General features: G+C 37.7%; 2 protein-coding genes and 1 pseudogene across 2 annotated transcripts in view; 1 reads left to right on the top strand and 2 right to left on the bottom strand.

Moving 5' to 3' along the window:
- Window positions 1-204: 204 nt before the first annotated feature.
- Window positions 205-6,291, bottom strand: LYZ (lysozyme). Its single transcript, XM_029204145.1, has 4 exons — window positions 5,967-6,291; window positions 4,572-4,736; window positions 2,445-2,523; window positions 205-1,133 (listed from the first exon to the last, which is right to left on the bottom strand). The coding sequence occupies exons 1-4, from the start codon at window positions 6,160-6,162 to the stop codon at window positions 1,067-1,069; spliced, it is 507 nt and encodes a 168-aa protein (XP_029059978.1). The 5' UTR covers window positions 6,163-6,291; the 3' UTR covers window positions 205-1,066.
- The window catches only part of CPSF6 (cleavage and polyadenylation specific factor 6), a 76,806-nt gene continuing 66,061 nt past the window's right edge, over window positions 6,266-17,010 (bottom strand). The window contains exon 11 of the mRNA XM_029204141.1: window positions 6,266-6,306. The gene's annotated coding sequence lies outside the window, so the exon portion shown is untranslated. The remainder of the gene's footprint in view (window positions 6,307-17,010) is intronic.
- LOC114886176 lies at window positions 14,945-16,783 on the top strand (annotated as a pseudogene).

The following is a 17,010-nucleotide window of genomic DNA, read 5'->3' as shown; positions in this document are numbered from 1 at the left end:
TCCCACAAGCCGCGCAGCACGGCCAAAAAAAAAAAAAAAAAAAAGTGACATCTGTCAGCATGGTTTTGGATTTTTCCAGCAATATCCAGCTGTTTCGGTACAGGTGAGGATGTAGGAAACACTAAGTGTCAGATCATTTTTTTCCAAATATATACATATGTATTTCTTCAGAGATACTAAAGGGCTCTAAACAGAGACAAGGTATGAATTGCAAATCTTTTAATGAAAATGTTTGTATTTTTTACAGCATGCAGAATTTCACACCTGTGGTTAATTAGCAATTATTTCAATACTTGAAAACTCACCTGCCTCTGAATTTGTCATAATGCATGAATCTAACTTAATAAAATTAAGGAAAAGCAACAGGTCATCTAATCCCTCTTTATATTCCTTCATGACCAGCAAGATGCATAAATGAGTTCTTTAAAAGGGATAAGATAGATTGATATATAAATTGTGAGTTTATTTTTAAAGCTGTGTAAATGCAACATTTCTAAGAAAACATTCAAATCATAGGTCACACTTTATGGAAACAAAATTCTTAATTCAGGCTGTTTTTATTTTTAGCCACTTGGCACTCTGCTCTTTTTAAAATTTTATATTGCCCAACAAAGAGTGGTTATCTTTTACTGTTTTGGGAGATGACAGAACAGATGAAGGTGTCACATGCCTACACAAGTGGGATTTTGCCTAAGATCAATTTGTTTAAACATATTCTTTGGTTATATTTTTATTGCATACTGGGGAGTACTTATATCATTCAAAATTAAGTCTGGGTTATTTCTTTGATTAAGAACTGAATGTACTGGACATATATTTGATAATTAAGATTTTAGACAAATATTCACCAGCATTAGTTCTATTAGCAAACCGAAAAATATTGTAGGCCTAATATAAAACAATAAACACATGAGGTAAACATTAAGCCTCTTAGAAGAAAGACCATATGCTCCTGCTTCTGTAAAAACATTATTTGTTTGAAAGAATGGTAGTATGATCTTTCGCTCAACTATTACTTCCTTAATGTGAAAAAGAGACAGTGAGCTGAAGAAAGAAAACTCCACAGTTACACTCCACAACCCTGAACATATGTCCTGAGATCTTGGTTTTGACAGTGATTTCTCCATGCCACCCTGCAGAGAAAGATGAAACACATGGTAATAAGGTTAAAACATACCTTCATTGTAATACACATACTTCAAATCCTTTGGGAGAACAAAATAGTTTATCAATACTGAAATACAGGCTACAGATCAATCCAAGTATTAAATGGAGATATGTATACCAAGTACTTCCTGTCTCCCCCCAAGCCTTCACTAGAGCACAGAATGCTGAAGAAGAATGTTGAGTCCCGTGTAGTCCACAACTGCAAAGTACATTCCACATTTACTTAATTACAAAAATAATTTCAAGATATGACAAGGAGTTCACAGAGTGGGGAAAATCTTAAAAACTCTAGAAATTGGGACTTCCCTGGTTGTACAGTGGTTGAGAATCCGCCTTGTAATGCCGGGGATGTGGGTTCGAACTCTGGTCAGGGAAGTAAGATCCCGCATGCCGCGGGGCAACTAAGCCCGCATGGCACAACTACTGAGCCCGAGCACCACAGCTAGAGAGCCCACGTGCTCTGAAGCCCGTGCGCCAAAACTAGAGAGAAGTCCGCGCACGGCAACGAAGAGCCCGTGAGCTGCCACGAGGACCCAATGCAGCCAAAAATAATAAATAAATAAATAATTTTAAAAAAGAAAAAAACTCTAGAAATCCCCTAAAAAAAAATTGAGGAGTAAAAGAATAAGATTCTGAATCAGTTAACATAGATGGTTTCTATGTGATATGTTGTTTAGCATATATACCTAAAGCTGCAATTTTCAGTTCTCAGTAGCATACGTTGGTCTTTGGAAATATTCCCTCACTTCTCTCATAACAGTAGGGTAAAACAGCTCTCCCCTTTAATGATTAACACATAGCATGCTCTGTAACAGGAACTAACATAGTGTTGTAGGTCCATTATACTGCAAACACAGAGAAACGAACATACAAACAAACTCATAGAAAAAGAGGTTGGATTTGTGGTTACCAGAGGTGGAGGTTGTGGGTGGTGTGAGGGGAGGGGATTGGATGAAGGCAGTCAAAGGTACTACAAACTTCCAGTGATAAGTACTAAAGATATAATGTACAACATGATATATAATTAACACTGCTGTATGTTATATACGAAAGTTGTTGAGAGAATAAATCCTGAGACTTTGCATCACACACACAAATTTTTTCTTCTATTTCTTTAATTTTGTATCCATATGAGATAATGGATGTTCACTAAACTTATTGTGATAATCATTTCATGATGTATGTAAGTCAAATCATTATGCTGTACACCTTAAACTTATACAGTGCTGTATGTCAATTACATCTCAATAAAACTGGAAGGGACAAAAAAAGCATACCATGCTCTAATGCCTTGTGGATCACTGACAACCCTCTTTGCACATGTTACAGCTTCAGTGATGTCATCTTTCAGCAACGCTGAAAAAGAAGTGGTGAGAAATGGAAACAATGCTCATAGAAATTTCATTTTAAGTTTAGGTTCAGCCAGCTTCATTCTCTTAGGCTGAGAAAAGAACAACTAAAATTATTTTTTAAGAGTCCATGTATCTGTGAATGTAGGGGGAAAACTCTTTCTTCATTCCATCCCATTTGGCATGAAATAAACCATTCTGTTTCTCATTTACCAAAGTCATTGGAAGCTCTGGAATTATTCACTAATGTGATAGAAGGTTCTCTTTTTACTAGGCACTGTAAAAAACCAAACAAAACAGAAACAAACCAACAAGTAGAAACCGGTCTAGCACTTTTTTGCTCAGCAATTCTACTACTGGAAATTCACCCTAAAGAAATAATAAGAGATGTACCCAAAGATGTATGTACAAGGTGTTTCATAGCAATTAATAATAGGGGAAAATGGAAACAGCCTAAGTGCTTAACATTAAGAGTTGGATTGATAAATTATAGAATATTTATAAAGTGGAATTCTATTCATCTTTAAAAAATAATAAAGATTGGTATTTGTTGACAAAAATAATTTTGTGTAATAAAGAGCAAATTGTAAAGCAGTAAATATAGTACAATTTCATTTTTGTTGAAACACACATTGCTTACATGTTTGTATGTGTGTACATATGTGTATAACATAGCTTTACATTCATATATGTAAGTGATACATATCCTCAAAGAATATATGTATACCAAAAGTTTCCAGTGGTCATACATCTCTGGGTAGTAAGAATGTTTTTTCAATGACCACAGATTATTATATAATACAGAATATTTTTTTTAATAAATTAACTGGATACAAAAGAATATTCTAAGACGAATCTTCTCTTTTAATATTTAAAAATTAACAATATCAATTTTGTGATACTTCTCCAGTATTTTATGTACTAAAGATTCCACATGTTATCTCTCTTTTAAAAGGAACTGAATAAAATATTTGTTTCACCCCAATTAAACAAATCTGTAAATTAACTTGTTAGAATAACAATGTTTATATAGGAACTATATTTTTTGGAGATGCAAACTAAAGAATTTAGAAATGAAATGTCATAATGTTTCTAATTCACTTTAAAATCACTCAGCAAAAAAAAAAATATATATATATAAAATATATACATAAAAGAAGTAAATATGACAAAATGTTTTACTGTTAAAGTACATGATGAGCATATTGATGTTTATTATACTAATATACTAATGTTTCTAATTTTCCATATATTTAAAACATTTCATAATAAATAAAAAGTAAAAGCAATTTTTTAAAAAGGACCACACACACACAAAAAAAAAAAAAAAAAAAAAAAAAAGGACCACACATATTCCTCCTCTTTGGTTAACTACTAATCCTTTCATTTTCCAATAAAGGAGGGTAGATTAAAAAAAAAAAAAAATGACCACACACCAAATTATCCCTAAACCTCCCCAAACAAGGTAAGTAGGAGGAATGACATTGTTCTTTTTTTTCCTTTTTTTAAAATTTTATTTTATTTATTTATTTTTTTAACATCTTTACTGGAGTATAATTGCTTTACAATGGTGTGTTAGTTTCTGCTGTATAACAAAGTGAATCAGCTATACGTATACATATATCCCCATATCCCCTCCCTCTTGCGTCTCCCTGCCACCCTCCCTATCCCACCCCTCTAGGTGGTCACAAAGCACCAAGCTGATCTCCCTGTGCTATGTGGCTGCTTCCCACTAGCTAGCTATTTCACATTTGGTAGTGTACATATGTCCAATTGGCATTGTTCTTTACAAAGCATCAACAAGTCCAGTTATAATAAAGTGATGTCATTCCAGAAGCTTTTGTATATTAGAAAACAGCAAACTTTTATGATACCAGCTTTTTAATTTCTTCCTTAAGGAATTATGAGAATAATAAAGAGCTTCTAGAAGTTAAGGTGGAGTTTTTCTAGGTCCCTGATGAACCCTTCAAGACCTTTTCATTTGTATTGAATCTCTATTCTTGTAAGTATAACCAGATGGGTCCTGTGCCATCACTCAACATTATCTTGTCTTACCACTGCAGGGCATGCGACAGGCGTTATGTGCTCCTGGGGTTTTGCCATCATTACACCAGTAGCGGCTATTGATTTGAAATATCCCATAGTCAGTGCTTCGGCTTCCAGGATTGTAGTTTGTAGCTTGTGTGTTATAATTGCTTTCCCATCTGGCCAAACACATCCCTGAAAAAAATGTATTTTAAGTAATAAACAGCAACACCATATGATTTATAGTTCATAGCATAATTATATAGTTCTATTTAACTAATTCTATTTTACTAACGACTTTATAAAGATGTAGTTTCCTTGTAAAATATTTTAACACTTCGGTGTTAAAGGGCCCTTAGAATTCTTTTGTTAGCAAATCATTTGGTAATACTATTGAAACAAGGTAACATATTTTTAAAAATATTAAAATAGCTGTTTCTTCCATTGCTATTACCCTTCCCCGGCTCCCATCCCTCAGGTAAGATTCAGCCTAGAATAGGAAAATCAACAGAGATGTTGAGTGGGTTTGGTAATTAGCAGCAGATGCATATGCTAATGCTTTTTATTAGGAAAAATAAGGATTTTCTGGGAGAAAGAAAATTTCTTGATACCTAAAGATGAATTTGGATATCAAATTAGAATCCAGACAACAGGAGTCATAGAATAGGAAAGACTGTGTCATCCATCCACCCATCTAGCCATTTGCTCATTCATTCAAAAATAGTTATGGAGGGGAAATGTCTGAATTCAATCTGAAAAATTCAGTGATTACATTGACAGATATGGACTGAAATATAAAGTAACTTTTACTTAGGGCACATCTTGAATTCTGTGGAAGAAAATGAAAAATAATCAACTAGAGTAAGAATAAAATGTCATTTCATGCAGTATTTCAGGAATCCTTATACAGATATTGATTGAGGGGAAATAGGTTCCTACTGTCCCTGTTTTAAGAATTCAATGTAATTTTTAAAAAACTTTGCTGTTAAAAACCCAACATCATGGTAGGGGGATTAAAAATGAAAGCAAATACTACATTACTCAGGCTTGCAGAACCCAAGTTCCAAACTGGAAATGGCTGGAGTCCAACACCAAGGGCTTGATAGACATATCCTCGGTGCACAAATGAATCTTTGAGTCAGCTTACATGTGCCAGCGGGCAAATTTAGTGGCACTAGAAGCGTACAACGGGTCCTGGCATGCTTAAAATGGTACAGAATTTGGTCCTCCCATGCCTCAATCCTTCACCTGGTACATCTGATTCTAAAGGAACAAGTTGATGTTTTTAACCATTGTAAGTGTACAAACCATCAAAGGAATAAAAAAGTCCATTCACTCAAAGTCCCTTTCTTATTCTTCAACCTCTATGAGTATCTGTTCCACACCTGGCTAACTATTTGGACAGATGAAGAAGAGTTAACTTACAGTTTGCCAGGCTGACTCCCTTATAGCCATCCAATCCAAGTCTTTTCAGAGTTCTGGCAAGCTCACACCTCTTAAAGGTCTTGCCCTGGACAGCGACAGAAAGGAGGAGAAGCCCCAGAATAAGGACAGCCTTCATGTTGACTGAGAAGCCAGACCTCCAGGCTGGCCAGGGTGAGCTGGCCCTGGTATTTAGCATCTTTTCACTTCCTTCTTCTCCGAGTGGTCTGGCAGCTCCACCCTTTGAGACAGGTGGAAAACAGGAACCGTTTATTGGTCCACTGTCTTTAAAAGTTTTCTTCCTTAGGTTTGAAGAGGGATATTCTGAGGTCCTAAGGATGACCTGCAAGAAAATAATGAAATGACATTGCTCAAGAAGAATTGGGATTAGCACTATTGCCAAAAGAGGAACTTCCTCCTATTTTATCATGAATTTCAGCAACTATAAAGGAAAAAAACTGAACATTTTACATAACTGCAAATGAGCTCCAATCTTTGGTTAATATTCATTTTCATTAAATTGTTTTATGTGCCTTCACTATGTTGTCTTCATCTTTTTCACTTAAAATTACTTTATATAATTTCCACAAAAGAACACGACACTCTGTTGTTTTGATAGTTACATAGCACAACACCATGTTGCTCAGCCAGATTCCTATACTAACTTTTTTGGTTACTATTGTAAACTCTTAATTTATAAACCAATGTTTACTATTATAAATAAGTCTCATGTGAACAACATTCCTAACTCCTTTCTGACAATGCCTTACTTCACATTTCCATGTTAGAACATAAAGGGTCATTATAAAGCAAGGGAACTTTATAGCAAAACCTACAGAAGAATACCAGAATATACCACCAAAAAATCTTGCCCTTTGGCATGAGAATGATTTTGAGCTGAAGGCAATTGAAAAGAAGCAGATCCAAGAAAAGTTCTCTGCCCTCCCCCTATTTTCTTGAAAGCAGAACATAAATTTGTGCAGAAATTAATCACCTACAACCCTAGACACTTAGCCCCAAGACAGCACCAGAGGACTCTACAAAACAACATTTACTGACTAGCTATTATCTTCCATTGGTTTCTTATATATTGATCGTCCCACAATTTGCCACCCTTGGAAGCCTAGTGCTTGTTGCTCCTCTAAAAATATATTGTTCTTTGGTTAAGATGATATGTAAGTCCAAGTTCTAGCCACCTCTTTGAGTTACTCATCCCTGCATTTCTTATAAGTATATATGATATATATATATTAATAAACTTGTTCTCTTGTTAATCTGTCTTTTGTTCCACAGCCCCAGACAAAAACCTAAAAGGGTAAAAGGAAACAAATTTTTCCTTCTGTACAGTTTCTGGTGATGGGACAGTAAAAGGCTGGAACACTCTACTCTCCCTAGAGACTGTAGTTTAGATATGGGATAACTGACAACAGACCAGCAGAAGTTAAGAATTCTTACCATGTCAGTCTCCCAGATCTCTGTCTGTAGTGGACAGTCAAGAGAGGAGGATATACATTTCTCCTTGTCCCTTCCTTTCCAAATGCACAGTGGCATGAGAAAAACATTTGTGGAGATAGATCTTGAACCGTGACTTTTGTGATTCTGCTGTTGGTAATCAACACCTATGGGTATTGATTCTTAGCCCCCCAGAAAGAGTCATGTTTTCCTTTGTCTCTGTCTTTTGTGTCATTTGTCATAAGGATGAAAAACCGTAAGATGAGAATCTCCTTTTGTCTCATTTTATGTACTGAGAACTTGGCTTTGTAACCGGTGAGAATATGCCCTCTGGTTTCTGTCACTTTGGGGGTGCAGACTGTCTGTCAGCCTTGCATCAGCAGTTAGTCAGCCAGCTAAGACATGAAGTGACAGGCAACATTCTCTTTGTCGAACCATGCTGGCTCTCAGGGGAGTTTGTCTTAATAAAGGGTCTCAGTCCATAAGGGGCCTTTATCGCCTCTACCTTCATTGCCTTGTTTGTGAGGGAAAAATTCTCATCCCAGTATCCCCTTTCTGGTAACACAGATAAGTAGGTCAGTGATTTCAGGTGTCTCACTTTGTGGGAGATAGATGTTTCTCTGACACCTGTGACGATGAAGGTCTTTGCTTTCTTAGGCTACCTCTGGAGTGGCTCTGCATCTTGAGAGGGTTACATTTCTTAGGGGACACCTTTTGTGTCCATGGTTAAGCCTTGAAATTGGTTTTAAGACATAAAAGATGGCTTCCCTAGTGGTGCAGTGGTTGAGAGTCCGCCTGCTGATGCAGGGGACACGGGTTCGTGCCCTGGTCCGGGAGGATCCCACATGCCGCGGAGCGGCTGGGCCCGTGAGCCATGGCCGCTGAGCCTGCGCGTCCGGAGCCTGTGCTCCACAATGGGAGAGGCCACAACAGTGAGAGGCCTGCGTACCGCAAAAAAGAAAAAAAAAAAAATTTACTGATTTGAAGTCACAATTGAAATAGGTATATTAAAGATTTGGACTTTTACATCTGAAAGGATTTTTAAAAGAGCCCTCATCTTAAACAGATGTCCTACTGGTACCTATGGGAAGATCAGATTGAAGAAAGGAAGGAAGGAGGGAAGGAAGGAAGGAAGGAAGGAAGGAAGGAAGGAAGGAAAGAAGGAAGGAGAGAAGGAAGGAAGGAAGAAAAAGAAAGAAAGGAAGCAAGGAAGGAAGAAAGAAGAGAGACACAGAGGAATACCTTGGCTAGTGTGAGAAAAAACAAAACACTTCGTTAACAAGATTAGGAGGGGAAGATCAGAGAACAAACGTCAAGAAGTGCAGGTGGCACTCAAGCAGGTGTACAACTTACGTAAATATTGATAGCCAGGAAATAGCTTTGAAGGATCAGAAAATACACAGGAAGAGTTGATTTATTGTCCCTTACTCTGTAAGTAGACCCCACCAGGTCCAGACCTTCCCCGTATTTTGGGCCAGCACTACAAAAAAAAAAAAAAAAAAAATCACTGAACTATCCTATCTTATTGTTAAAGAAGAGAAACATTACAGTAATTATCCTAGATTTCTGATAGTAGGCAAATATGCCCCAGTTCCTTCTTAGATAAAACCTACAATCCTTTCTCAGTCCCTTGGAAATATTGATCTTACCATATCTTTGAAATGTAAACATCCAAAGAGATAATTGTTGGAACCTCCCTGGTGGGACAATGGTTAAGAATCCACCTGCCAATGCAAGGGACAAAGGTTCGAGCCCTGGTCCAGGAAGATCCCACATGCCACGAGCAACTAAGCCTGTGCGCCACAACTACTGAGCCTGTGGTCTAGAGCCCGTGAGCCACAACTACTGAGCCCACGTGCCACAACTACGAAAGCCTAGAGGCCATGCTCCGCAACAAGAGAAGCCACCACAATGAGAAGCCCGCGCACCTCAACGAAGAGTAGCCCCCGCTAGCTGCAACTAGAGAAAGCCCGCGCACAGCAACAAAGACCCAATGCAGCCAAAAATAAATAAATAAATAAATTTATTAAAAATAAAAAAATAAAGATAATTGTTGGCTAAAGCAACCATGGGACTGGAAAAAAAAAAAAAGAGAGTTTTAAAAACAAACTGCTATTTTACATTTCCATAAGCTCCCTTGCCCCAAATTTTGTCCACAGCCTCCATAAGATCATGTATTAAAGAAAAGTAAAATCCTTAAAAGTCTTTTCCACAAATATTGGTAAAAGCTTCAGCCAGCTGAGCAGGTAAACTTGTTCAATCTGCCAGAAACACCATTTAGATCCAACTATTCTTTTTTTTTTTTTTTTTTTGCGGTATGCGGACCTCTCACTGTTGCGGAGCACAGGCTCCGGACACGCAGGCTCAGCGGCCGTGGCTCACGAGCCCAGCTGCTCCGCGGCATGTGGGATCTTCCCGGACCAGGGCACGAACCCGTGTCCCCTGCAACGGCAGGCGGACTCTCAACCACTGTGCCACCAGGGAAGCCCCCAACCATTCTTTTATAAGCTAGTGAGTTTTGCACTACTGTACCTGATATGTGGCTAAAATTTTTAAATGAAATCTATAAGATCTCTGTTTGCATCTGTCTATGTGTCCATGTACATCTATATATGTATGTTATGTATATGTGATATTTTTTTCCCTCTGGATAGTATTCCTAAAATCTTGTGAAAGAGCTCTATTTAATTGGCTTAAAGAAAATACAGGCACTTATATAAATTAAGACTAGTCAAATAAGTTTATGTTATCTCTACTAGATGCCTGAGATTATAAAATCATAAATTTAACCTAAGGAAATAAAGTTACAATAAAAACGATTTTCTTAATGTATGTCAATGTGGTAGGGGAAAAAAAGCCATGTTTAAATGTTTGGGTTCTTTGCTTCTGTGATTTTTGCTACTTGCCTAGTTTGTCAACAACAAAAATAACTTAAAATGATGGTTAACTTTTCATATCTCATGAAATTTTCATGGCAACTCAAGAATAATTGTTAAGAACACATGAATTAAATGGATGTAAGTGGGAGAAAAGTTTGTAAATGAATTTTGCAACAATCATTATGTTCTATAAAATATGTCTGCTTAAAAATAGTTTCCAAAATCTTTTTGTAACCCTAACTGTAAATGATGGATATTCATTGAATATCTAGATAATTTCCAAATAAGAGAAAATACTGAAACATTAATTGCCAAACATAGGTTAAGGTTATCTGCTTTTGACTTCTTATTACAGAGAAACTAAGGATATTTGGGTCTGTTAATAACATGTTCTTTTTGCCACTTAAAAAAAATTGTACTATAAAAAGGCATATGTCTCTAGAAATTACAAAATGATGTATTCTTGGGAATTCCCTGGAAATCCAGTGCTTAGGACTTGGTGCATTCATTGTTGGGGCCCGGGTTCAATCCCTGGTTGGGGAACTAAGATCCCACAAGCTGTGCAGTGCTGCCAAAAAAATAAATAAATAAATAAAAAGTAAAAGGAGCAAATAAGATAGAAGATGTGGGTTCTAGGAAACAGGGTTCTAATACAGGAAAGAGGAGAAGAGAAATTATAGAGATGAAGGGAGAAGTGTCCCTGTGGACTCCCTGGGGAAAACCAGAAGAGATGGCCTGGAATGTCTGAACCTATGGAAGGGAGTTTGACAACTCTGGCTGAGACTTTGGGTAATGAATTAATACATGAATAAACACATGGAAAACTAAGCAAACAGAAAAGTAAGGCAATTATTAACTCCAAGGAAACCAAAAAACTTAATAGAAATACAACCAAATTACACCATCAAATTATACTCATCTGTGAGTGTTTGTGCAGTGTTTGTACTGACACTGGTAAATCAAAATTGTCTGTATTAATGAAAAGAGGCATTGGCATGAGTTTTGTCAAAAGGTATAAATAATCACTTGTTAGTGAAGCAGTGCCATTTTCTTGAAGCCATTATGGACCCTGGGAGACCATGGTCAGGGCAGCTGCACTCACTGCATTCTCCAGCTGATGCCGTCCTTGTGTAGTTTGGCTCAGGGGTGCAGAGGACCTAGTCTCATATCTGCTGTGGCAGCATGGCTGCTAGGAGAATTTGGAGGGGTGGGGCAGTTGGGAGGGCTGTGGCGGGGAACACCGCAGGGCTCTCTAGGGGAGCCCACATGTTGAAAGGTTAAGGTGGAGTAAATTCTTCTTCAACTAATGTAGCGTGTAACAGCCTTGTGAAACAGGACCAGCACACAGCTGCTCCCAGCAAGTCCAGCAGCCTGGCCACAGGTCAGAGTGGCTCCCTGTGGGGACACTCCCTGACTTAGGAGCAGTGCTTGACCCCAATCCAAAGGTGGCATTTTGTTGGCCCCTCAGGTATATGGGTCATTGAAAAATGGTAAATGGTTTGGGTTTGCCTAATCCAGACCACTGAATTTTTTTCCTCAAGGATTAGTGACCACTTTCTCTTCTTTTAGCTCTCGATATCCCTGTAATTTAAGTTCCCACTCTTTGCAAAATAGATCAAACAAGATAATTTCCTGTGTTCCCTGACACCATCCAAACTCCAGAAATCATCTAACTTTTACTTAATTTTCTCTATGGTCTTGCTGTTTTTGTGTTTTGAGTCAGGTAATTGGTTCATAACAAGAAAAAATAATACTATTTAACATACACAAGAGAAATTATTTCTACTACGGTAGCAATACTGTGCTGTAAGAGTCTCTAGTTACTGTGCTCTAGCACAGAGCCACAAGTTACTGACCCATCAATTGAGCATTAAGCCTAAAAAATAATACTAGCCTAGTAATCTGCCATGTACTTTACTGCTAGTCATAGAGGAGATTTTACCATTCCTGATACTTGCCACGTACTCACTCTCTTCTCTGTCTTCATTCCTGCTGTTTCCTCAGTGTACTATGTAGACAATGAAAGAAATGTTAGGATATCTGGTGGCAAAGAGAAAGTTGGAGGGGTGAGCAGGACCAGACCTGGAAGCTTAATCCCCAAAACTGTGAGATTTAGCGCTTAATCCCAAAGACAATGGGAAACTATTCATGAGTATTAAACTGGAGAGTAATTGGATCAAAATCTTAACAAAACAAAACACTCTAGATTGGATTCAGGGACTGCTGCTAGAAAACTGGCGAGGAATCCAGATGGCAGACAAAGGTGGGGGTGCGTTACAGAGAGAACTGGGAGGGTTTCAGAGATATTTAGGAGGTTTGAATAATCAGGATTAGAGATTATCCAGACCAGTTCGAGATACAGGGGAAAAGGAAAGGTAAATAATACTAGCTTTTGTTTATCAAATGCTTATGAAGTGTTAACCACTTAATAAACATTACTTATAATTCTTACAGGGGTCTTAAAGGTAGGTATTATATCTATTTTACAGATGAAAAAATATATGTCCCAGAGAAGAAAAGTCTCTTGCTCAAAGACATATAGCTAGTGAGTGGAAGAGCTGGGATTTGGATTCAGGTCAGTTCCACGGTCTTTTCAGTTTACCACATTACCTTGTAAAAGTTGAAGTGAATGGGAAGAAATTCTACTGCGACCCAATTCTCACCCTTTGACACACTATAACTCCTTTGTCTACTTCTTGTCTGATTTTAGCTCCCAATATAGCTGTGCAAACCCATTTTATGTATTTATTTTAAAAGTGTGATTTTTCTCTAAGAGGTTGATCTAACACCAGGCAATGCCATGGAACAGTTAAGAGACTATTTAAAAATCAATATTCTTGATATGTGAACAACTGATAATTGTGGCAAGCTTTTGATTTCTTTGTGAATACTTCCTTTGTACTATTACTTCTGTTATCATTATGCAATCAGAATTTAGGCTGGACCTCACTTCACTTCCCCCTTTTTTTTTTTTTTCCTGCCCCTTTTCACATTATGAACAAATATTTCCCTTCCCACAATCGGTCAGGTTACAAAATCCTTTCTCAGTTTACACAATTGGGCATTCATCATTGAGAAATTATAATGAAATAGGTAACTGACTTTTCAAACATGTGTTAAAACAGTCTTGTTTACAAAGAGATGAAAATGCTCCCACTTTAGTTTCCTCTTTCCAGAAGAGTATTCTGATTTCATTTCTCTATTAAGTATGACTTTTGGGTTTCAGGTTTGTTTGATCTTTTTATTTGTGCCAGTGCAACTGCATAATCATTAAACTTCTTTCATTGAACTAGAAAACAATGATTTCAATCTGTACATTAGCTCTGGTAACATCACAAAATGTTGGGAGAGGAGAGAAGAAATTGTTGCAAATAGGGGAATAAGGTCATGTATTTGGGTTGTATTTTCCCCCCTCTCGACAAAGAAACATTTTATTGCTACCCTTAGCAAGCAAATAAGATAATATGCTTAACTTCTTATTAACAACAATTTATATGTACACATTTAATTGAAGATGGTGCTGTTCTTCCTTTGACATCACTCTAAGTTGTTTAAGATGCAGCCACACATTTTCTCACCCCAGTCCCCCATCTCAGGTCAATATCATACCTCTGTGAAGTGGCTGGTTTGCTGGCATAGGAGTGGTCTATTTCCAACTCAGTCAGAAAGGAACTGAACTCACAAACATAGCACCATTTACACACAGGTCTCACAATGACCTGACCCAAAGATGATGAGGGCTAGTTAACAGTGCCTTACACATTTATTTTGGAAAATAGTTTCTTTGCCGATTCATAATGATTTTCAATTAAAGAGTAACTTAGTAAATTAGAAATACTATACAAATATAGAATGGTAAACTCTAACCTGCTAAAAAAAAATGAATGGATGTTTTAACATCTAGGAACTTAAGATAATTTTCAGTTTCCTCATAAGAATACTATCTTCTAAATTGGAAAAGTTTACAGACACACATATACATACACACATGACTACTAATTTTTGTGAAAAATAATGGGAATAAAATAAACCTAAATACAGAAAAACTATACTTAAAATATCTTCCTCATGTAAGAAATTCAATTCACTGCAAGTCAAATATCCTCAATGTACTCTGGTATGTGAAATCTAGTTTAGGTCTGAATTTTGTGACAGGACTACTGACATGGCTTTCTAAGTAGTCTCCTTATGTCCAGTTTTTCTCCCCTCCAACCTACTTTGCATCCAGAGCATGCCAACCCTGAACTCAGAGGACTCAGAGTTTATAACACACATATGTCAATCACATGTAATCTATGCCTTTATTGTCTATTCTGTGGTTTGCTGTCATATTGTCCTCATATTCATCATGATGAGCTCTTTGAGGACTTATGCTCCTTTAAGATTTCTCCTCTGCGGTCTCAGAAAGAAGCACACTCATGTGTATAGTGTAGACATTCAACAAAATTGGTAAATTCCCTGTATAAAAAATGCATTCCACCTTCAATTAAGGTGTTATTCTTCTCTCTTGACTACCTGTGTTAAAACAGTGTTAAAAAAAAAAAAACCAAAAAAAACACAGTGTTTTGATATTACAAATGATGCAAGGAAATAATACAAACTTACAAATAAAAAACAACTACAAACTACATAAGGATGTGCTTCTGCAACATGAGAAAACAATTACAAAAAGGTAACCTAGAATTTTAAAGAAAGAATCATTTTTTTATAAAGAGTTAACTCAGGCCTCTGGAATAAATTAGAAATAAGACAATATGTTTGAGACACAGGATTCCTCATGCCAATATATGTAAAAATTTTTGAAGGTATTATTCAACGCTTCACTATAGTAAGGGAAAAAAATTTCTACTTCAATTGTCAAGAAATTATACATGAATAATTGTATTATGGAAGAAGGTTCTGTGTACATTTGGTTGTAGGTTTAGGAATTTGTCTATTAACTAATTCAATAAATAATAAAAGTTGATTGATTGAATACTTTCTATGTTAGAGGCACCATGTTAATGCTGAGGATACCAAGGTGAAAAGGCATGACTGTTTTCCTCTACAGGACATGCAAGCCAACAATTACAATCCAATATATAGTTGCTTTATTGTTGGTCTGCACAGAGGGCTGATGGAGCACAGAGAGCACAGAGGGGACCTGAACTCAGTGGGGAAGAGACAGTGAAGGCTTCACAGCATTTCAGCTGGATGAGAATTGGAGGGAGAATAGGATTTTGTTTGGTGGGCAATTGGGGTAGGAGACTTGTGATAGGAACTTCCCATGTCTGGTTCTCTTCCTTCCAGGCAGAGGGGAGGATTATACTTCCCTACTCCCTTGAATTTAGGAAGAGCTATGTAACTAATTCTGGCCAATGAGCTATGGGTAGAAACGATGAGTCACTTCTAAACTGTAACATTTAAGTGCTAGTGCAAAACACTCCAGTACTTTTCTATCTGCCTTGGCAGCTGGTGAAGTTGTATGTGTCAGAAGGTTTAGCTACCTGTTGGTAAAACCTCTGTCAGCCCAGGTGCCTGAGTGACTGTGTGGAACAGAACCACTTGCTGAACTATGATAGATGATTATGGCATGAACAAGAAGTAAATTGTGTGTTTAGCCATGGAAATTCTGGGAGTGTTTTGTTATTTCATCATTTCAGATGGAGGTAAAACAATTTTAAAAACAAAGGAAAGGGAGGGAGCTGCTGTCACCATGTTGTTGGTCGCCACCCGCTCGGGGCCCTTTTGCGCCCGTCCTGTCGGCCACTAGTGCAGGCCACGGTGCCCGCCACCTCGGAGTCGCCAGTGCTGGACGTGAAGCAGTCCTTCCTGTGCTGGGAGTCGCTGAGTGGCCAGGCCACGCAGGCCAGCTTTTTGTCGCCTCCGTGGACCTCAATGTCCCTGCCTCTCTTCGTTATTCCCATACGAACGTCAAAGTGCCTGACTTCTCTGACTATCATCATGCTCAAGTGTTAGATAGTACAAAGTCTTCAAAAGAGAGCAGTGAGGCTACAAAAGGCTTCTCCTATTTGGTAACTGCAACAACTACCGTGGGTGTCGCGTATGCTGCCAAGAATGTCGTTTCTCAGTTCGTTTCCAGCATGAGTGCTTCTGCTGATGTGTTGGCCATGTCCAAAACCGGAATCAAGTTACCCGATATTCCAGAGGGCAAGAACATGGCTTTCAAATGGAGAGGCCAACCCGTTTGTGCGCCACAGAACCAAGAAGGAAACTGACCAGAAAGCTGCAGTTGAAGGACTTCAGTTGAGGGACTCACAGCATGATTTAGAACGAGTAAAGAAACCTGAATGGTTTGTCTTGATAGGTGTTTGCACTCATCTTGGTTGTGTACCCATTGCAAACGCAGGAGATTTTGGTGGTTATTATTGCCCTTGCCGTGGGTCACACTATGATGCATCTGGCAGGATCAGGAAGGGGTTTGCACCTCTCAACCTTGAAGTTCCCTCATATGAGTTCACCAGTGATGATATAGTGATTGTTGGTTAGAGACCTGGACTCAAGTCATAGGCTTCTTTCAGTCTTCGTGTCACCTCAGAAGAGTTATTTGAGAACAAGCCTTCTGTACTTCAAATTAGTTGATTTGAAATATTTAAGAATTGCTAATAATGTGTTTGCAAACATGTGAAGTAAATTGAATTTCATGTTGAATACTTTCAAGCATTCACCTAATAAAGCCACTGTTAAACACTGTTATGCTCAAAGGCTTCAAAGGT

The sequence above is a fragment of the Monodon monoceros genome, unplaced genomic scaffold (assembly GCF_005190385.1).
Source record: "Monodon monoceros isolate NGI ecotype Baffin Bay Population unplaced genomic scaffold, NGI_Narwhal_1 Super_Scaffold_6, whole genome shotgun sequence".
Taxonomy (NCBI): Eukaryota; Metazoa; Chordata; class Mammalia; order Artiodactyla; family Monodontidae; genus Monodon; species Monodon monoceros.
Note: the sequence above shows the minus strand (reverse complement) of the source record. Positions and strands in the feature narration are given on the sequence as shown.